Here is a 22,522-nt window from a genome sequence, read left to right as displayed (position 1 = left end):
ATAATGAGATGTCAATTACCTAAAGATGTACTAAGAATAACTGTCAACAAGACTTCAATTACCTAAGATGCACCAAGTATAAAAAAAAATAACTGTCAATTAACAAACAATTAATTGACAATTTCATTAAATAAAACAGTAAATTCTCTTCTTTACAAACTCAAATGACAAGGTATCTTGAAACTGTTCCTTTTCATTCTATTCACTGGTTTTCCACATGGGTATTGCTTTTACTCCGAGAGAACAATTTCCCAAACCCATTTCGGCTTTTCTCAGGTGCAACTACATTATTTACTGATGAGGCTGATGAAGATGATCCAGACGATGGTGGAGATTCCCCATCTTTACCACTCACACGACCAGAAACATCACCAACTACTTTTGAAGAATCAGCTTCACTTTTGGCTAGATAAATATGATTCGAATGTAATTTCCAGGGCTCTCCACCTCTAGGTATGGGTGATCCTCCTATGCTAAGCTCCGGTGGCTTCTCATAATCAACTAGGAAGTCTTCCAGTGTAGCTAGTGATTTCAACTGCCGTCCAAGAGATGCAATGGTCTTCTGGCATTCCGCTAGCTTTCCTGCTGCTACAGCTAGCTCCTTATCCTGCATACACAAAATTATAACCATCAAAACAAAGAAACAACAATTGTGGAAGCAAATGTACCTCATACACAGAATCATCAATGCTTGAATGCTTGATCAATAGATGAACCGATGATGGGCAAACCAGAAGTAAATTTGTGTTCAGGTGGATATTAGACAATCCCCTTAACAATCAGCTTCCAGCCCTCTCCTTCCAAGTCCTAAGCAATCTAAACCTTGGTGTTTTGTGTTCTTTAAGGTACAGCAACGACCGGAACCTTGTTAGTTCCACCTCATAGGAATGATAAAATCAATAGTGTACGAGGCCACGGTCACGCATATCCATAGGCTAACGATGGATCACAAATCAGTTCCATACTCAGAACTGCCTCATAGTAGCCAGCCGATAAATCATAGGCAAAGTGTAGTCCACCATTCAGTTCAAATCATCAATCAGATGGAGCCAATACCTTGTAGTACCTTATAGTAGCTATGGCCAACATTCAGGTTTTCCCTTCTTTGTGTGTGCATGTGTTTGTGTGGTAAGAGGCCATTAAGTTTAAGACATGCAAATGCTGGGGAAAGAAAACACAAATTCCTTTTCAACTGTCACAGAATTTTGCAAAGATCATAATTCATAAATTAAAACATAACATGTCATTAAAGACTGACCTGCTTTATCTTCAACTCGCCATTGGAACTCTTGGTTTGCCATAGCTCATCTTCTCTTCTCTTTCTTGATAGCTCATCCTCTAATTTCTGACATTTATCTGTAACTACTGACGAGAAAGCATGCTCCTTTTCGAGCTCTGCTTCTAATGAATCTACCTTCGCACTTAAAGTGCGAACCTCTGCATCTACACTTACAAGCTGTGTCACCACTTCATCCCTTTTTGCAACGGCAGCTTTGGCTTCTATCTCATAAGCTTTCTTCAATTCATTGGCCAGATCTAGCTGCCTGTGCAGCTCCACCAACTTCTCCTCAACTACCCTCAGTTGACCCTGTGACGTCTCAAGTCGACTTTGACTTTCAGCCAAAGCTGCATTGAGCCCCTCTTTCTCTGTTTCCATCATCTCTAACTTTTCTTCCAAGTCAGCAGTCCGCTGAATCATTGCCTCAAGCTCAGCCTTTAATGTGCTATCTCCACCACATTGTTGGTCTGAAACAGGTCCAGACTCAAGGCCATGGCTTCTACTCTCCGTTTCTGGCAGGGCAACAAGCCTTTCCATCTCAAGGAAATCATCCATGAGATCAATTTCTAAAGAAGAGGCCACAAGGTTCCTACCAATGGCCTTGTCATTCTTGAACTGATCAAGCTCCGCTATTAGAGCCGATGCCCATGAATCTGAACAGCTTGGTTCACACTCATTCTGCTCCGATGTAATCATCTTGCGAGTATCAGCCTGCACTGCAAGTAACCGCTCCCCACAGTCTGACTGGCTATCTGTCAGGGACTCAACATAAATTGAAGAGGCAGCAATGGACCTGTGATCATTAATAGAGGATGCCTTCCGAGATGTAGCTCTTAGTCTGCGGCACTCCGCCTCAAGCTTAGCCACCTTCTTTATGCTTTCCAAATGTTGCTTGCTAGCAGTTTCCGCCGCTTGAGTACTTAGGTCTCTTTCTAGAGTTTTAACTTCTAGATCCTCAACTTGAGCAAGAAGCTCCTGCTTGAGGGCAGCATTTTCTTTCACTGCAGCCTCAAGCCTCAGTCGGAGGTCAGGCTCTGTAGCAGCTTTGGATTTTGCAGCTTCAACTTGGGTCTGGAGCTCAACGAGCTGCTTCTCAAGCTCAAACTTTGCAGATTCCAATTCACGGGTTTTCTTGACAACGGCTTCATGGATCTTCTGCTCTTGCTCTTCTCTGCCTTGACGGAGCTGCCGTACACACTCCTTGAGAGCACCATCAAGGTGGCCTACCCGATCCTCAAGGGCTGAGTTCTTCTGTGCAGAAGCTTCTAGTTGTTGCTTCAAAGTTACCACTTCCGTTTCTGCCTTCTCCCAACCTGGCATTTGAAATTCAAAAGAAAAAAAAAATTATTATCACACCAAAACTATGATTAACAGATAACACATGCACATGACCATGTTTGTATGTGTGAGAGAAAAAAGGTTGGGGAGGAGAGAGATTCTCATTTGAAAAAGTTAGCAATCAAAGTAACTACAATGGTTGATTTGAAGTTATTACAAACCGATCCAGATTGCTGACACATACTCTTCCCATACAATGCATCAATCATATGTAATGCCAAACATAGAGAAGTCTCCATTAAGAATTTCCTTGAATTTCTGTCTGCATTTCCACTAAATCTTTCATTTAAGAAAATTGTTCATCCCTTCAAAACACATCACCGTAAAAGAAGACCAACTGAAAAGCTTATGGCGATAAAACGTAGGAAAGGGTGTTACGAGGGTGTGGGGATGGCAAGGATCAGGTAAGTATTCTGTAATGACTCAAGTTCCTGACACCAGCACCGGAAGCCTACAGTGATACATGATATGGGTAATGGAAGTTCCTCTCAAGGTTAAGTTCATTGTCTGGATTGCCTCTTTACAGTAACACATATAATCAATAACCTGATCATAAAAGCATAGATTCTTCATAGGGTTGCATTTTCATGATCTATTGTGCATTCACTACAACTAAATGAAGACATTTCGAATAAGTGATCTGTAAGACTGCACTACTCATCAAGACACCACATGCCAAAGATATATACAAAAGGTTAGACTAGCCGAAGTTAAAGAAGCCTTAAGAAAGATAAAGATAGGCAAGACACCAAGCAAGCCCAGATGAGGTCCCAATAGAAGTGTGGAAGAGCTCTGGATTATGCAGGGTATCTTGGTTAACTAATATGTTTAACAAGATTATGAGCACAAGAAAAATGCCAGATGCACTGTCGATCTACAAAAAAAAGGTGATATTCAAAGCTCCACTAACTATAAAGGCATAAAACTAACAAGTCATACTACTAAAATTATTGGAGAAGGTTATTGACGCCCACCTGAGAAGAGAAACTACTATCTCAGAGAACCAATTTGGTTTTATTCCATGTAGATCCATGACAGAAGCTATTTTCTTACTCAAGAGGCTCATAGAAAGATTTAGAGTTTGCAAGAAGGATCTCCATATGGTCTTTATTGACCTAGAAAAAACCTATGACAGTGTCCCTAGAGGGTTAATTTGGCATGTACTAGAAAAAAGAAGGGTCTCGAGAAATTATATGGATATAATTAAAGATATGTATAAGAGCATATTGACTACTGCATAGTTGTCAAGCGACGTCAAGGCGGCAATTTGGCGTCCTGGAGGAAAAAGAAGTTCATAGCAGTGCTATGATTTATGTGACTCACAAATGGCGGTCGCCATTGGCTAATAGGTGTCGCCATGGCATCGCCATGAACGCCAGATCATGCCTGATTCACTAAGCGGTCTATTTTTTGTAAAATGCAAGGTGATTTTGATAGGGCTATGTTGATTTTTGATGATTTGATGTTGCTTAATGTTGGTTTTATATGTTATAGGGTATATATTGTAGGCTTGTAGCATGCTAAATAACTTTAGAGAATAGGGAAAATAAAAAAGTAGCATACTAAATAACTTTAGAAAATAGAAAAAATAAAAAATGACACATGGCGATTTGACTGCCATGGCAACACCATAATGGGCGATTCATCGCCAAATCGATTAGCCACCCCTCCACCGCCTTGGATCGATTTGACGCCGTGACAACTGTGGACTAGTGTGAGAACTATAGGAGGTCAAGGCAAGGTTCGAAATCTCGGGTATTGGATAGGTTTCGGCCCAAATCAGGCCCAATTTTGGGCTGAAACCAGGTTTTTTTTTAGGGCTACTGCTAGAAATTTGGGCCCAAATTTCCAAAATTTCAGTAATACTAGGTTTTGCCTCGGGGTCCACAAAAACCACCAAAATTTTTTAAATTTCCGAGTTCTTAAACTATGGGTCAAGGTAGTTATTTCTCGATAACAATTGGGTGGTTACATCAAGGATCAGCTAAGCCTTACTCTGTTTGCATTTATCATCGATGATATAATCAAGAACATTCAAGATGAGAATCCGTGGTGCATGCTTTTTCCTAATGATATTATTTGATGGATGAGACAAAAGCAAGGATTAATGTTTATTTGGAGTTATGAAGATTAACCTTGGAATCAAGAGGTTTAAAGATCAGTAGAATGCAGACGAAGTATCTGGTGTGTAACTTTAGTTACACTAAAATGGATAACAAAATGTGAAAATTGAGGAGACAGATGCTACAAAGTGATTATTTTAGATAGCTGGGGTCAACTATAAATAAAGGTGTTATAGAGGACGATGTTTAACAGAGAATTAAAGTGGGATGGATGAAGTGGATAGGTGCATCTACAGTGTTGCGTGACCGACGTATTCCTTTAAAGCTTAAAGGAAAAAAAATTTGGATGATCGTCTATTGGCTATGACGTATGAGGCAGAATGTTGGGTCGTTAAGAAGCATCATATAGATAAGCTTAAGTATAGCAAAGATGAGGATGTTGAGATGGATGTGCAGCAAAACTAGGAAGGATAGAGAAAGAAATAATCATATTAGAGATGATTTGGGAGTTGCCCCGATTCATGATAAGCTCTGAGAAAGTCGTTTGACGTGGCATGGTCATATTCAATGGAGGCCTTGGTTGGGATGCACCAGTAAGGAGAAGTGGTCTGATTCAGATTGAAAGAACTAAAAGAGCTAAGGGCATGTCTAAAATGACCATAGGTGAAGTAGTGAGGAAAGACATGCATAGTTTCGATCTTGTCTCAAGACATCAAATATAGCTGATTGGAGGGCAAGGATCGATGTAGCTAACCCCATATAGGTGGGATTTTACTGAGTAGTTGTGCATTTACTCATGTGTGGCCCATTGGAGTCATCGTTTCGGTGGTCTCAATGTCTGCTAAGAATGAAATGAATTTTGAAGGGAGAGTTGATCATTTTTTGTTGAATTGTTAATGAATTTAAGGAGCAAAAGAAACTACATAGTATTTGGGAGATGAATAGAACAGGTATATAGGGTCTATAGAAGTCTCGATGCAAACCTATTTGGTGGGCCTCAACCTGCAGTGATCCTAAAATTACTTGTAATTCAGAATTAGTGTCATTTTTTTATAATCATCCATTTGGATAATTTTCACACGTGCAAGTTTCAAGGGACCTGAAAAAAGTGACTAAGATATTTCTTTCTTCGATAGTTCCAACCATGACAAGAGTCACAAACAAGATTCCCGGTAATGACTAGGACACCAGGAAAAGAGCAATCAAAAGAAGTATCTTGCTTAGACAATGAGCATTAGCTGATCATTTCATCGTGTTTATTAATCCTATTCCAAAGAAATAACCGAAATTTCCGGAAAAATCTTCTTATCATAGCATCTATTTTTCTCATTTTGTTTTTATTTAGGCCTTTATGGTTAGACGAGGATCCAAGCAGCTGCCAAGATAACAAGGACCCACCTTCATGAAGTCTGATTTGATCAAGAGTATGTTATCTACCTCTTCAAAAAAAAAAAAAAAAAGGCATACTCGGTGCAGGAGGCTCCCACACATGCGAGGTCCGGGGAGGCGAAAACTACACAGCATAACCCCCATAATGTCGAGAGGCTATTTTGACCGCTTGACCACCAGGTCACAACATCGTACCTCTCAACAGGGTGCAAATATCTAAATTTCACCCTTTTAGATACTTTTTCAGATCTTTTATAAAGCAAATCAACTTCAATTCCGGAATAATCCACATCACTTATGGCTCTATTATAACAAAAGATTCCATTTTTATATGGAAAAGGCCCGTATCAATAATTATGATCTTACATATGGACAATTCCTCAATATCTTGTTCATTTGTAACATAATATTTTCTTTGTGCAAGTCAAGGCTGAAAGAAGAAAAAAGAAGTCAAAAAGAGAGCATATCCCATTTCTATTAGTCAACCTTTTCAAGAGAAGAAGCAGAAGAGAGTGACACTGATGTAGACCAAAGGAAGGAAAGAAGAAAGGCCAGCCCAAGTCCCAATGAGCTAGTCCATGGGTTGAACTTGGGCCAACAATTGAACCAGGTTTTAGGTCCCCAAAGTCAATCCAAGATTGCTATTTGCATGAAGGGTTCAGATTAGGATATCCAGCAATATTCTAAGCTACTAAAATCATGGACTTCTTTTTTGCGGTTTCTTTTATTATAGCTTCGTAGATAATATTCTAAGCTAGTAAAATCATAGGTTTCTATTTTGTGTTTTCTGTTATAATAGCTTCTTAGTTATAAGTTGTCTAAGTCTTTTAGTCTCCTAGTTGCCATTTCTTGTCAGTTCTAGATACATTCTATTTTATCAAATCTTTCTTATTTATCAATCAAAAAAAAAAAAAAAAAAAAAAAACTTTCTTAGTTATGTAGTTCTAATTTTGTAATGATGCTTCACTTTATAAATAAAGAAGAGCCTATTCATGGGGATCAATATTGGTGAATTATTACTACATGAGTATGCAATGTTCTGGTTGTGCAAGACAATCAACTGCTGTGTGAGACAGTAGATCTGGTGGGATCCGGGTAGAAGACTGGTGAGACTCCTTCCTCCGCACAGTTGGTGGGAAACCAACATATCCTTCTACCTTTCTTCAACTTCCCTTTCATTCTGAACCTGCAGAAACATGTAAGCGCTGAGTCTTATATTCGAGTTTGTTGATTACTGTTTGAGGATTATTTTGAAGACCGCTGCTGCTGTCCATTGAAGTTGTTAAGTTGGAATCAAATTCTCTGCTGCAACCATACCTGCAGATTTTCAGTTTCAAGGATTTGCACTTATCATGGATGAGTTAACTAAGAACATTCAAGACGAGGTCCCTTGGTGTATGCTCTTCGCCAATGATACCGTTTTCGTTATGAGACAAAAGCAGGGATTGATGCTAAGTAAGAGCTATGGAGATCAATCTTGGAATCAAGAGGCTTTATTTAAGAATAGTAGATCGAAAACAGAATATATGATGTGTAACTTTAGCAACACTAGGAAGGATATGACATGGTGAAAATTGAGGAGAGAGACATCGCAATGTGACTATTCTAGATGTCTAGGGTCAAGCTTATATAAAGAAGGTGGCATAATAATGTAGGACTAGATTTGACAAACCAAACTAGACCCAATACTGCAAGAACTTATAAACCAAAGAACAACCAGATTTCCACTAAGATAACCAATTAAATCAGACCAACAGAAACAAAGCAAACAGCAGCTATCAATCTCAGAAAAAACCTAGTAATTTCTATGACTGAACAGTACCAGATGGGCAGAGACAAATCAAGGACTGATAACAGTTCAAAATAGTGTCAAACAATTGGTAATTAATGATTCAGAATCTGTAAATCACAGCAGGAATCAACCCAAATCAATCGATCTCAGTTCAGTCCAAAACAGATCACTAAATGACAAAAAAACAGAGATTTTATAGAACTTCCAAACGGCTGGTCAGAACCAACCCTAACTTAGGTCGAGTTCTCCTTGGATGCTAGAAAAGCCTCGATCAAAACTGTAACCCCAACAGAGAACTAAAACTGCTACAGGTTCTAGGAACCGATTGTGCAGAAAAAAGAGATTTTCTGGGCAGATTCAAAAAATAACATACCTGTCTTATGAATAGTAGCAGATCTATGAAACAAGCTTGAGAATAACTAAAAGAGCAATAAGAAGATACTTGTAGAACCCTCCTGAACTTCACGCCGCAAGGAGTCAATTGGGTCAAACACCAATTCCTTCGGCCTTGATCAAACACAAGACAACTCTTCATGAAGAAGACAATAGCAACAGTCATTATTTTTTTATCAAAATCATTTTAGGCTTTTAGGAGCCTCCTCTTCTTTATTTATAATGTTAATGGGGGGAGGGAATTACAAAATAGAAGGTTCCTCAAAAAGGAAACCAAATATTCTCCTAATACAATAGTTACTAAAAACTGAAATTAGAAGCTAACTGAAATTAGAAACTAGTTGAAAAAGAAAACTAACTACTAATGACTTGATTCAATTAACAATTTGACTCCTAAGGAAACAAATATAACTCAAATCAAGCCCAACTAAAAAGGAAACTAATGAAAATGGAAACTAACTAATAATCCCGTACTCAATCTTAATGCCCCCCTTTTAGACCCATAAAAGTGGTCTATTACACTCAAAACATATGGGATCAAAGGCCTAACATGTATGGAACCCAACCTTAGGCTTATTCCTAATAAAACAAGCCTATTTTGGTAATTAATCTGCATCAACTCTCCCCATCTTGAAAAAATTCGTCCTCGAATTTTGCAGTGATGAAGGGGAAACAACATGTCAGTAGTAGCTTTGACCATTCCCAAACAAAACTCTGGTTGCTTGTAAACTTGTGGAATGTAGTCTTCAAGGTGTGGAGCTTTCTCTTCAACGAACCATGATGGCATAACAAACTCTATATGCTCAACCTCTGAATCAATACCAACTATGAATATCGTGTGCATAGTGTCATCAATGTTGGTAACCTTCTCATCAAGGGTTGGAGAAACAAGCTCTTCCTTGTCATCATGAATCTCAAAGACTTGTTGTGGAGTGATCTCAACCACTACCGCATCTTCCACGTCTTCAGTCTTGTCTACTATGCTCTCTTCAATGTAGAACTCTTCAGTTAAATCTTTTATCTCTTGACATTCTATCTTTGAAGCTTCAAGAACCATCTCTTCAATGTGAACATTGACTTCAAGTTCTTTTGGTTTGAATAGAGGTATCTTCACTTCACATAGAGGAGTTGTGGCTCTTGGGGATGTTGAAGTGTTAGGTTTAGTGGCTGAAAAATTCTTCTTAACCTCCCTAGCTTGGTAACTAAACCTTCTACCTGGCTATGCTAAAAGTTTCTCTGCTCGAAGAGCCTTGTCAAAGCAATCTCTCACTGTATACACATTAGCAACACCAATTCCCCTATTAATTTCAGCTCGTAATCCCAATCAAAACTGATAAAGTAATTGCCTCTCATTCTTCCTAATGCCTGTGCAAGAATAAAGTGCATCAAACTTATTCATATACTCCACCACAGTCATATTTCCCTGATGAAGAGAGTTCAGTTGGTCTTCTAAACGAGTCTGAAATTATGTGGCAAGTACTTATCAGATAGTTCTTGCTTCATCTCTTCCCATGTGGTAGGTTCTCTACCACGGTCCTCCAGTTCATACTCATAGGTTCTCCACCAATCACGGGCAGGCTCAACTAGCTTGGCACAAGCTAGTTTCATCTTCCGTTCCTCAGGCAAGTCATAATAATCAAAAAAATCATCTAGAGCAGCTACCCAATCATAGAACAATTAGGGGTCATGTCTCCCATCAAACTCCTTCAGATCAAGCTTGACTTTCTATGAATCTCCAGAGTACCTCTGATATGTGGGACATTCAGTCTCAAAGTAACCCCTTACATATTCTTCAAAAGTAGGTTGCACTACATGAATCCTCTGTGGTCCTCTCAGATTAAGGTTAGGTCTCATGTTAGCCAACTGAGCAACTGAGTTCATAGGGGCTTCCACTTTAGGTGGTACATGAGTACCATGTGTAGGTTGTTGTTGAGTCTCCATAGCCAACACCTTTTCACTAAGAGCTTGCTGTTCAGCCTTTGGTTCAGCTCCCATATTCTGTATCAACTCCATAATAGAACCTAAGGTGGGGGTGTTGTTCTCAGTCATGCTCTGAAACCACTTAATGTAGGACTAGATTTGACAAACCAAACTAGACCCAATACTGCAAGAACTTATAAACCAAAGAACAACCAGATTTCCACTAAGATAACCACTTAAATCAGACCAACAGAAACAAAGCAAACAGCAGCTATCGATCTCAGAAAAAACCCAGTAATTTCTATGACTGAACAGTACCAGATGGGCAGAGACAAATCAAGGACTGATAACAGTTCAAAATAGTGTCAAACAATTGGTAATTAATGATTCAGAATCTGTAAATCACAGCAGGAATCAACCCAAATCAATCGATCTCAGTTCAGTCCAAAACAGATCACTAATTGACAAAAAAACAGAGATTTTATAGAACTTCCAAACGGCTGGTCAGAACCAACCCTAACTTAGGTCGAGTTCACATTGGATGCTAGAAAAGCCTCGATCAAAACTGTAGCCCCAACAGAGAACTAAAACTGCTACAGGTTCCAGGAACCGATTGTGCAGAAAAAAGAGATTTTCCGGGCAGATTCAAAAAATAACATACATGTCTTATGAACAGTAGCAGATCTATGAAACAAGCTTGAGAATAACTAAAAGAGCAATAAGAAGATACTTGTAGAACCCTCCTGGACTTCACGCCGCAAGAAGTCAATTCGATCAAACACCAATTCCTTTAGCCTTGATCAAACACAAGACAACTCTTCATGAAGAAGACAATAGCAACAGTCATTATTTTTCTATCAAAATCATTCTAGGCTTTTAGGAGCCTCCTCTTCTTTATTTATAATGTTAATGGGGGGAGGGAATTACAAAATAAAAGGTTCCTCAAAAAGAAAACCAAATATTCTCCTAATACAATAGTTACTAAAAACTGAAATTATAAACTAACTGAAATTAGAAACTAGTTGAAAAATGAAACTAATTACTAATGACTTGATTCAATTAATAACTTGACTCCTAAGGAAACAAATATAACTCAAATCAAGCCCAACTAAAAAGGAAACTAATGGAAATGGAAACTAACTAATAATCCCGTACTCAATCTTAGAGCCCCTCTTTTAGACCCATAAAAGTGGTCTATTACACTCAAAACACATGGGATCAAAGGCCTAACATGTATGGAACCCAACCTTAGGGTTATTCCTAATAAAACAAGCCTATTTTGGTAATTAATCTGCATCACATAAAGGATGATGTTTAACAGAGAATTAAAATGGGATGTATGAAGTGGAGAGGTGAGTCCAGAGTGCCATATGACAGATATATTCCTTTAAAGCTTAAGAAGTTCTATAAGACTATTGTATGATCGGCTATGATGTATGGGGCGGAGTGTTGGGAAGTTAAGAAGTGTCATATAGAGAAGTTATAAGTAGCAATGATGAGGATGATACGATGGATGTGTGTCAAAACTAGAAACAATAAAGTAAGGAATGAATATATCACAGATGATTTGGGAGTGGCCACAGTTAATTACAAGCTCTGAGAAAGTCGTTTAAGGTGGTATGGTCATGTTCATCGGAGGCCTGGGGACACCCTAGTAAAAAAGAGTGATATGATAACAATTAAAGGAGCTAAAAGATCCAAAGGTAGGCCTAAAATGTGACCATAGGAGAAATTGTGAGAAATGACATGCATAGCCTTAGTCATGTCCCAAGTATAACCTCTGATAGAGCCTATTGGAGGGCAAAGATCCATGTACCCGACCCTATTTAGCTGAGTTTCTCCTACCTTGCTGGGTTGTGCCTCCTCCTTCTTACTTTCATCTCCTTGTCATTCCTCTTTATCATTTCCTATTTCTCCATTGTTCCCTAACTTTGTTTTGCACAAATCCTTATAGCCAACCCCATTAAGTTGGGACAAGGCTTAGTTTGTTGTTTGTTGTTGTTGTTGTATTCTTGCCCTGCGATTCTGCCTGTTGGTTTGGAATATGTTATTTAGTCAGAAACCTTCAATTTACCTTCAATTTTCGGAGATCTTGAAATCTTAATTAAAATAGATCACAGATTGCTGAACCAATTGGTAAGATGCACTGCGTCTAGCCCATATCAATGCAGATAAAGTGGAGTTCAAATTGAAGCTTTCCCCAACCCCTAACCCCCAAAGCGCAGAATACAGGTCCATTTTTCATACCCAGAATTTCTTAAGAAATATAAGGCCGGACAAGCCATTATTTCCCTTGCATTGATGCCTAAGGAGAACGAAGCAACATGATTACTACCTGAAACAGCCTCCTCCGCAACTTTAGCATGCTGCTTCACCAAGTCCTCTTTGGCATTGATGTTCAAAAGTGCGGCTGATAGTTTCTCTTTCAGGCTCTTCACATCATCCATAACATCTTCCCCACTAACCGAGGCTTTGGATGTGACCTCTAGCGATTGAGTACTATGATTTGGAGATGCCCTTGATGTGTCCTAGCCCATTGACGACAAGAAAACCATTAGGTTTGCACTAACCACATCATCATCATGCAAAAGGATAAATTAAAGTTGAACACAAGCATGAAACAACATCAACAGAAGACAAAAGATTTGGTATGTTGATACAGCATCGACATCACAAAAAAGACTAATGCAAAACAAGCATAGAAAACCAAAGAGGGAGGGGGGGGAATTCCAAAACATAGACTGCTGACCAATTCGAGGAGGGAGCTCTTCCTACTCCTAGCATGTGGTTTCCTCAGTCATTCTTGTCTTCAAATGCAAATTCCAGTTTACTCGACTCATGAACACTCAGGGTTTCATTCGGTGTGATCTCACTACACGTTTCTTTTTTTTCATTTTTTTTTTTTTTTTGGGTGTGGGGGGGCCAGAGGAACCCAAAAAGGTTGTTCAGGGGCTTTCTAATTCATTTATAACGAGCCTACTAACTATGATTAAGACCCTTTGAAATCTCCAATCTTGTGATCCAAGTGGGTTGATAAGACTTTAGTTTTTCATCTCGAGAAATACTATTCTTTAAATTTCTTTTCTTAAAGAAAAGTTAAGGGGCTTTTGTTTTGAAGCCCCCCTGTATCCTATTCCTCATCAATCTAAATACTTAGTTTGAGTTCTCCTGAGTCCTATCCAAGAGACTGAAGGGATTTTAGTTTTTGAAGACCAAAAGTCTCACCTCCAAAAATTCCACTCAAAACTTATACATCCAATGTATTACCAACATCTCCTCCTCACAAAATCCAATAGTCCCTATACATTTTCATATCTTACTGATGAACATTCACAGAGTAGGAATATGCAGGACCAGACTAGTCATTTTATAACCTTATTTCCTGCTTGGGTAAGCTTCTTGGGGAGCTTCAGAAGGCAGCTTCCAGAGAGTCAAAACGTGGCTGCAATGAGAGGAATCAGTTAGCCGGCTTCTAGAAGCCTACAAACCAGAAGCCCAGAAGTTTGCTTAGCCATTCACAAAAGCAGAGTCAAAATATGCATGACCAGACCAGTCATTGACAGTAACCTGATTTTTCATTACCATCCTACTTCATTGGCTTTCTAACTAAACCTTGTATGTTAAAGCTGTTGTTCCAAATCGACATATGCAATGCATACATACTCATTTTAACTATTTCAAAGTGTGAAGGATGCTAGATGATGCTGGAAGGAATTACCAAAATCTCAAGTCAAAACCAGATTACTGCACAGTGATCTAAAGATGTTATTTCATATGTAAATTCTCTAGATTGTAAATAATAAATAGAAGGCTAGTGAGTCAAGTGAAGAGGGTAGTTCAAGTTTCCACAAATGTTAGTAAATAGTTGATTGAGCAGCCTATAGTTTGAAATGTCAACAATACATGGTTGTCAAAGAAAGAAGAATATAAAAAAATATGACGATTTGGAAAACAACTAAAGGCACGTTTCTGATGGACACTTTTGTCAAACCAACAAAGGTTCACTGATACCAAGGCTCAAGCAGCCAGGGCCAGGAAACATGTCCCATATTGAAACTATATTCCAATACCGGTGAGGTATTTTCAAGATTATGGTGGTCGAAATTAGATGTATCTAGCACACTGCCACACTCTTCTTAGCCAAGCCAGTACTGGATCCACAAAATTTAGCTTAATTCCAGAGGCTGCAATTGACAAAAAGATCACCACATCAGCAACTCAATCAAAGAGTACAAGTCAGTTTAAAGCTGGAAAAGATTTAGCCAATTCACTCTGACTTTGGTTTGGGGCAACTGATCTATGGATTTTTGCTGCACAAAGAAATGAACACCAACAATGCCTCCCCCCCCCCCCCCAAACCACCTGCTTTTGTTTTCTTGTACAGGTGTGTGCACAAAGAATCATTTGGAGCAACCTGTAAGTGTTTTAGCACTGATGGCTATCAGCCCAAGATTCAGGCAACAACATCAGGAAATATCATGTAAGAGGCTTACAAATTGAGAGGTTATCCTTTTCCACCTTCGCATATGGATGACGTGACAGGAACACAACTTCCCAAGGATACCAAGTGACTGTCATTGTTGCATTCAATTCAGGACAAAAAAAAGAACAACCCAACTTGTGCTATCTGGTTTTTGAAATCAACTTAATATCCTAAACCCATGGAAAGTTGACAAACTACGTCCACCTCCCTGTAACTCATAGGGTTTGCTATCGATGGTAGAAAGAAGCTTCTAAGGAGATGTCAAAGTTAAAACTTCATCACAAGAGAAATGGAGAGCAAGGATGTGGGGGAAAAAAAAAAAAGACAACCACAACTATGAAACATTTCTAGATTTCTTTTCAAGCAAAAAAACATTCACATTAAATAAATAAAAAGAATCCCACCATTTCTCCAAGCATTATTTTTAACTATTGGCAACTGGCAACAATTCATAAGCCTTCCATTGACTACTAAATTAATTTCTTATTCCCCATGTTTTCACATTGAAGGAAACAAAATCATTATGATCCTGGGAGTTCATATTACTTCCAGAAAATATTCTGTTTCAAAACAGAATCTCAATATTCTGAGGCTTAAAATTGATTTTCTGACCTTATTTTTATCTCTGACTACCATACGTTAATTTTATCTCTACCTACTATAAATACGCATTAAAAAGAATGGGAGGAATTCATTATGACAAAAGCATCAGATAAAATTCAGGATCCATATGCAAATAGAATGGATTTCTGAGAGTGATCCTTCGATGGTAAAAATTGGTCAAAACTAAAACATAAATGCCTGAATCTCACATTCATAGTGATGTCTGCAACTTAACTTCTATCTTCTGCAAGTTGACTAAAAATATGCACACTCAAGATAAAATAACTGAATGACAAACCACGATCACAAATGATCACTTAACAAATAATCAAAAAGCAGGGAGGTGTGGGTTGTCCCAGGGCATCGTTATAAATGATTTGAAAAGAGGAACTAACATAGTTTATACATTAGTGGAACCCCACTACAACCAAAACCAATAACATATACTCTCTATCCAGGGAGAAGGGGCAATCAAATCTAAATCCTGTGAAAGAGTTAACCTCCAACCTGATCATCCGAGAATCTTTCTGAATGAGAAGATATTGATCCTGAGCTTTCGGTTTCTCCAGGGCTCTTCTCGGAAGACTTTCTTCTCCACAGCCAACTCCGGCGATCCATCTCTCAATCTAATTATGCAATAAAACCGCAAAACTTCACAGAAACATCATCTGCAAATGCATTTCCACCATTCTTCAATAAAAGAATCACGTATGCCCAAAACAGCTATGCAACAAAACCTCAGACCCTATTCACCAACCTCACACTAGAGAATCGAATGACAGAGAAGGGAATGTATAGACTACCGTAGCTCCAAAGTCTAAAAAATAAAAACTAAACCCTAAAACCAAGAAATCGCAGTCTCGGCAGTTTAAGAGAAAAAAGGGACACTGCTCATCATTCTTCCATCTTTGCTTCAAATCTACTCCTGAAACCATCCAACCTCCAACAAAAATATATCATTTTCAAACACTGATGAAAAAGTTTCACATCAAAAACAAAACAAAGAGAAAAAGTAATATAGTAATAGACTACAGAGCAGAAGGGTTGCTTGTTCCGGTCAAATACCCAATTCTAAAAACAGTAGCTCAATTCGTATCAAACTGTAAAATCATTTAAAACCCATTCCCTGAAATGCAAAATGAGAACAACCAGAAAAGAATACCTCATCGAAAACTCGGCATAGCGAATACCCACCAGAAAAGAATCCCAGAAGTAACTATCCATCAAATACAAAAGGGCCAGCCTCCCCAAAATCTAAAAGAAGACATATCATAAATTAAAAGATAAAAACAAAATGGTATATACGTGGTATGAAAGAGAGCTGACCCAATTCAAAAAACATTGAATGGGAACAAACCAAGTCTAAGATCAGAAGGAAACCCAGTAAAATAATCGAAACAAGAAGGTAGTTGCAGAAGTTAAAAAAACCCATTAAAACTATGCAAGATCTGCAGAATGTCAGCCAAAATGCAGATGAAGGAGATAGAAAATGGTTTTTTTTTTTTTTATTTAATAACTCTCAGTTGCCTTTGTTTCTGGGTTGCAATTTTCAAACAAGAAGAGGGAAAAGCATGTGAAGGACTGGAGAACAAAAGTCTTACAAGTACTTTTTCAGCTTTGGCTTTCTTTTTTCAAATGGTGCTGCTCATATTCCCGCCCATGAAGGAGCGATCTCACATTCTCACCTCTGCATTTTAATTAATTAATAACCAAATTTGTGGAAACGAAATTATAAATAAGTTGCACTGTTGCAGAGAAGAACCCTCTCTCTCTCGCTCTCTCTCTCTCACTCACTATCTGTGTCTCAGCTTTTTTGCTGTTGCCTGTTTGCTCAATGATAGTTAATGCAGTTGGAGAGAGAAAGCAGGAGCTATTATTTTGATTTCCCCCACTATATCGCATCTACCCTCCATTTTCAGTCCAAATTACATAATGGAAGAAAGAACCCAAAGGCTCAAACAGATATGAAAAGTCCATGTTACTTCTCAAGTTGTGCAATTAAAGATGCTTTCATGTGACTTTTCATTGGTTAACACAATCTTTTTCTTGCATAATTGTGCAAACTAAGAGATGAAAGTAATTTGAAGATTCCTTTATAAATAAATCCATAATTTGAGGGTACTTTCATTAATAAGAAAGGATGCTATAAGTAACAAGGTTTTTATTTTATGGTATTGGAATACATATCGGCCAATTCTGAAATTGATATTGTATTCGGCTTTTGTCAATGCATGTCTATTTTCTTTTGTGGGCCAGGTTGTCAAGAAGTGAGTTTGAAAAAGGTGTTTAGATTGGTCGAGTATGAATGTTTTCATCAATTAAATACCTTCGCATGTATTCCATGTGTGTTTGTATATATCTATAGTATTCCAATCACTAATATCCCATTGCATTTGAATTCTCAAAGAAATATTTAATCATGTGGCAAATTCCAAATGAGTTGAAACTAGGGTCTACCTATCCTCAATATTTGTAGTAACCATGTAATAGTTGTTGGCACTTGGCAATCAAAGTGGGAGAATAGGAAAGGTTCCTACAATGGGCATGTAGGAAGTAGAATCACTAATTTCGCTAGGGAAATTGCTATCAATCTCCTAAATCACCTTCATTTATCCTAACTTTCATTGAGAAATACTTCTTTTCTAAGTCTTTCGATAAAATTATGGCATAAATTTTCCACATTGATAAGCTTATCAAAGCAGCACAAATATCTACCACATAACAAATTGAATCAGCTCAAATTTTATGTGCATGTAAATTCAAAGGTCTAATTTTTCAATTTGAGTAGAACTCACTAAATGATAAAATAAGACTTTCAAAATTCAATACTATTGTCTAGGAAGACAAATTATGTCGTCAATACCATAGCTAGGAAGGCCCTATTTAAGGCAAGTAAGACAGCATGAATGCTTACCACTCCTTGGCTTCTTGATATCTGTAATCAAGATGCCTCGTGCTCCTCTTGCCTACCTTTCCAATAGAACAGTTTTTTTACCAAAAAAATCAGTACTATGGGAGAATAGATTAATAATACTGATTGGTATGAACATACCAATATTAGCATGTGTTCATTAAAATTACGCTTTAAATGTTAACATTTGACTAATTCAAAACATGGACTTCCACCCTCAAATCCTTAGTCTTGACCAAGGTTTTAAAATCGGTCTCAACCAATGGCATCTAGATTAATTTTTATTTATGAAACAGAAACGGAATTGAAGGTATTTGATAAGTCATGTCTTTAGAAATTGATGGTAACCAGTGAAAGAATTACCACAAGTCGTTTTCAGAAATGGCGAAACTTGTTTCGCCTAAGTCGTTTCTTGAACCATAAATAAGTAAAAATTTCTATTTCTATTTCTAAAAATAAGTGAAACGAAACAGTTTTATCAAACGCTTTTTGCTCCGTTTCTGCTGTTTCTGGAAACAGAAATGGCAGAAACGCTTTTCTTGAAACGTTATCAAACGGGCCCTTAGTCTTGACCAATGTTTTAAAATCGGTCTCAACCAATACCTATCTAGATTGAATCGGTATTGGATGAAATCAGACTGAATTGGACAGACTTATCATTTTTTTCTATTTGGAGAAAATTAGTTTTTTAGACCATTTTACCCTTATACCTTACCGTGGATTGGTATTGTATCAATCTCAACTAATACCAATCCAATCCGAGCCATCCTGAAACTATGGTCCTGAGTCCCCGGACATAGAAAACTTTAAGTTTGAAAATGGAAAATGGCTTTACTATGGGAGCTAAATCTCTCTCTCTCTCTCTCTCTCTCTCTCTCTCTCTCTCTCTCTCATGTCGTATATATGGAGTCTCCAACAAGAAGCAAGTGAGAAGGCCGTAGAAGATGGCAACATACTTTCAGTAAAGACCAAGCAGAGGTTAGGCTCCACACAAAGTGTCTTCCTCCTTGGCTTCACCTTCACGGGTGAGACCTGAGAATGAGAAAGGAATGTCGTTTATGTCTTTCCATTAAATGACCCTCTATTTGGCCAAAAAATAGCACATGTTAAGCTTTCCTTTAACCACCTTGAAGGGTCTGAAGGGTGTATGCTTATCCTCCACAAAGTTTTTTTGGTAAGATATTCCCCTCAAAGTTACCTCATTCTATTTGTTAGAGGTCTGAAATGTCCATACATCCATTCAAACACAATGATTGTTATTGGTGGATGAACTCATTTTTCACCGCATCGTAAGTCCCCATTTGTTTAAAGAGATTTTCGTGGGGATAAGAGAGTAGCTGATTTCCCCAAAAAACATGAAAAAATGGGGTGTTTGAATAATTGGAGTGAGAAAGTTCTCCGACAATATTTGCAAGGCGGTGATGTGAACATTAAAGTGCATTAGATGACTAATGTAGCGTAAACAATTATTTTGGATAAGTCATTAATAATTATGAATTGCATAGTTAGCTCATTTCAATATGTAGTTAGGACCGTAATTTAAAATTAAAGAGAATTACTTAACAACCACATGGATATCAATTAAAATATCAAGTGAGGATGGAGGGATGCATTTCATGACCTTAAAATAGCTTCACATCATAGTTATGAGCCATCAAAGCACCAAAATTATTGTGTGGTTAGGTCATCTTAATACGAAGATAGATGGCTAAAAGCATTGCAACAGTACATATATAGTGAGATGATCATCTCATTATACAAAAAACAAGTAATTCTTAGATAATTTTGGAATGATAATTTAAGTACTTTTAATATCCCTAGGGAGTAGGGGAGGAAAAGAAGTATTTCATAGAGGAGTTTGGGCCAATATATGCGTGTAGTTTAAGGGATGGACATGGATAAGCTTGAAAATTTTGGCATATAATTTGACAAGATTTTATAAAAAGGAATATATTAAGAAAGTGACAAGTTTTACCATATGGAAAGATGATATTGTATAATCGAGTATTGAAAAGATAGAACAACCCTCCAATAGTTTACTTGTCAAAGTTTGTGACATGATCTCATTATAGTGCACCAACTAATGTGTTTTTAGCCTTACATTTTCACGCATCAAATCAATTCTAACCTTAGATGGGAAGAGAACCATGTGGGTTGGTAATTTGTCAATTTTAAAGGCTAACATCAATCACATTATCATTAGATCATCGAATCTTTTCCCTTATGTGTTTCAAGAAAATTTATTGAATTGACCCGTTGATTGTGCCACAATCGTAATGTTGTTGGACTAAAACTTGCTATATAAGTCAAAGGTGATACAAAATATTTGTCCACAAATTTTAAGCACCATCAAATTAAGCTACTGAAAGGTTGACAATCTCCTAATTGAAGGCATTCACCTTTCACAAAAAAAATATAATAATAATAATAAGAATAATAATTAATGGCATTCACTTGAGAAATGTCCCTAGGTGTGTTCACTAAAGAACTCTTGGCTATCCAAATATTTGTCACTACTCATTTCCATTGGTATCCAACTTTTGTAGATGGGCCGGCAGTCACTATTTTCTCATGTAGAAATATTAAAGATTTTGAGAATTGTCTGAAAAAAAAATTCTATTTTTTTTAATTATAAAATTGATTTAAATTTAAATTTGAAACAAAAGAAGGAGGGATATTGAGCAAGGCTACTTTACTAGGAAGTGGTTCTCTGTCCAGGTGTCCAGCCTATGCCAGTGCTCTCTAAATCTAGCTCCCCCTCCTTCCCAATGAAAGTATAGATATTTTGTTCACAGTGGGAGAGATAGATTTGACTCGTCATGTATGTGTGTGTGTTAATTAATATATATATATATATATATATATTTCTCTCTTTCATAATACTATAATAGAATTGAATCCATAAAGGAAAGAAACTAAATTCACCAAGGTTGAACTGCCACAAGGCAAGATATGGTGATCATGGATGTATCCTCTTACAGAGGATCTTGCATTCATTTCACTAGTCAATTTTCCTCTCGCACAATAACACAATGTAGGTAAAATCATGGTTCAAAGTTTTCAAATTTTCAATAATATCATGAAATTTTAATATATTATAATAAAAATTAATTTTATCTTTTTTATTTAAAAAAAGAAATCAAAACTTTTTATTCATGTGACATACTCATTTTTAATTAAATTTAAAATGAAATTTTTTATATGTAAAGAATCCTTTTATAATATAAATGCAATTGGATGTATATAAGTTTCTTGCCAAGTGGTAACCTGTGAACTGATTTTTTTTTTCGGTAAACAGTGAACTAAAAAAGGTTCACAAACACATATGAACTTCATCAGCCCCTTAAAAATATATAAATATGGACTACTGTAATTGGTGGCTTCTGCCACCCAAGGTTTGACAATTTGGTATCGAGAATGAATCGAGAATGAAATCGATCACGACTGATATTAATCTAGATCTACTTAGATTGAACAGTATTAATTATCCTTGATTTCAATTCAAAAATTATTTTTTGATCATTTTACCTTTCATCCGTATTGATTCACCGATATAATATCAACCAAAAATCAGAACGATGATAATAATCAGATCCAAAAAATTCCGACCAATTCCATCGATTGGTACAATTATGATTGTCAATTCCTAAGGAATTAAGGCGGAAATTTTGGCAAGGAAGCATGCGAAATTTATGATAGAAAAAAAAATATTGCTAAAAATTTGTCACATAGATTGTAGTGGCGATAGCACTAATGGGAAGGTTTTAGAAAAGTTAAAAGAGGATTTATGAATGATTCTGGTGTGACCGTGTGACCACGACACTTCTTATATCAAATTTTTGATTGAGTTTATAGGGACCCCTTTTTTTTTTAAGTTTATATATAGCTAGGTTTCTTAGGTGATCAAGCTATGAATTAGGTTAGGAGTTAATTGGGCTCTTTCTTTTACAAAAGAACAAAAATTATGGAATCCTATGCGTCGACATGAAGTGAAGTGTAGTTTATTTTTCATTGAATTCACATAGGATGATTGCAATGTGCCTAAGTGATTCCTCCCTTAGGTGCGGCAATAGTCATAAGTGCACACCTGGGCTTTGGAATGTTGGTTTGTACCATCAGTGGAGTAATTATCTGAAAGTTGATCACATGATCAACTCCTCTCAAGTGTATCGGTGGTTTCGGTGCTTGATTTACATTGATTTTCTTGTTTTTCAAGAGATGTGGTGTTGGGCCTATGTTGACTCCTATGTGGGTATACTATGTCATAATCAATAGATCCTTGAATTTGAATTTAAAAAAAAAATAAAAAAATCATAGGTGTCCATTTTATGTTGAAATTTAGCACATGTCA

The 22,522-nt window shown here is 37.2% G+C and overlaps 1 protein-coding gene across 10 annotated transcripts; it reads right to left on the bottom strand.

The window, feature by feature from the left end:
• Positions 1–79: 79 nt before the first annotated feature.
• Positions 80–17,112, bottom strand: LOC122068760 (filament-like plant protein). Of its 10 annotated transcripts, none has more exons than XM_042632703.1 (6): positions 16,862–17,112; positions 16,423–16,514; positions 15,768–15,928; positions 12,510–12,702; positions 1,259–2,592; positions 80–607 (listed from the first exon to the last, which is right to left on the bottom strand). In XM_042632703.1, exons 3-6 carry the CDS (start codon positions 15,876–15,878, stop codon positions 203–205), a joined length of 2,043 nt encoding a protein of 680 aa, XP_042488637.1. In that variant the 5' UTR covers positions 15,879–15,928; positions 16,423–16,514; positions 16,862–17,112; the 3' UTR covers positions 80–202. The 10 variants fall into 10 exon arrangements, with proteins under 10 accessions (XP_042488637.1, XP_042488608.1, XP_042488623.1 ...); XM_042632674.1 differs by having other exon boundaries at positions 15,768–16,185; positions 16,862–17,111; XM_042632689.1 differs by lacking the exon at positions 16,862–17,112 and adding an exon at positions 16,618–16,834 and having other exon boundaries at positions 15,768–16,185.
• Between the last annotated feature and the right edge of the window lie 5,410 nt (positions 17,113–22,522).

The sequence above is a fragment of the Macadamia integrifolia genome, chromosome 2 (assembly GCF_013358625.1).
Source record: "Macadamia integrifolia cultivar HAES 741 chromosome 2, SCU_Mint_v3, whole genome shotgun sequence".
NCBI lineage: Eukaryota > Viridiplantae > Streptophyta > Magnoliopsida > Proteales > Proteaceae > Macadamia > Macadamia integrifolia.
The sequence above is the reverse complement of the archived record's forward strand: the minus strand, read 5'-3'. Positions and strand labels throughout refer to the sequence as shown.

What these genes read in the sequence shown, in the direction of transcription:
- LOC122068760 (XM_042632703.1), bottom strand. Translation starts at nt 15,878, where the DNA reads ATGGATCGCCGGAGTTGGCTGTGGAGAAGAAAGTCTTCCGAGAAGAGC. An exon ending in TGCGGAGGAGGCTGTTTCAG is followed by an intron (nt 2,593 to 12,509) that starts GTAGTAATCATG and finishes TTCAAATGCCAG; the next exon opens with GTTGGGAGAAGGCAGAAACG. An exon ending in GCGAGTTGAAGATAAAGCAG is followed by an intron (nt 608 to 1,258) that starts GTCAGTCTTTAA and finishes TTGTGTATGCAG; the next exon opens with GATAAGGAGCTAGCTGTAGC.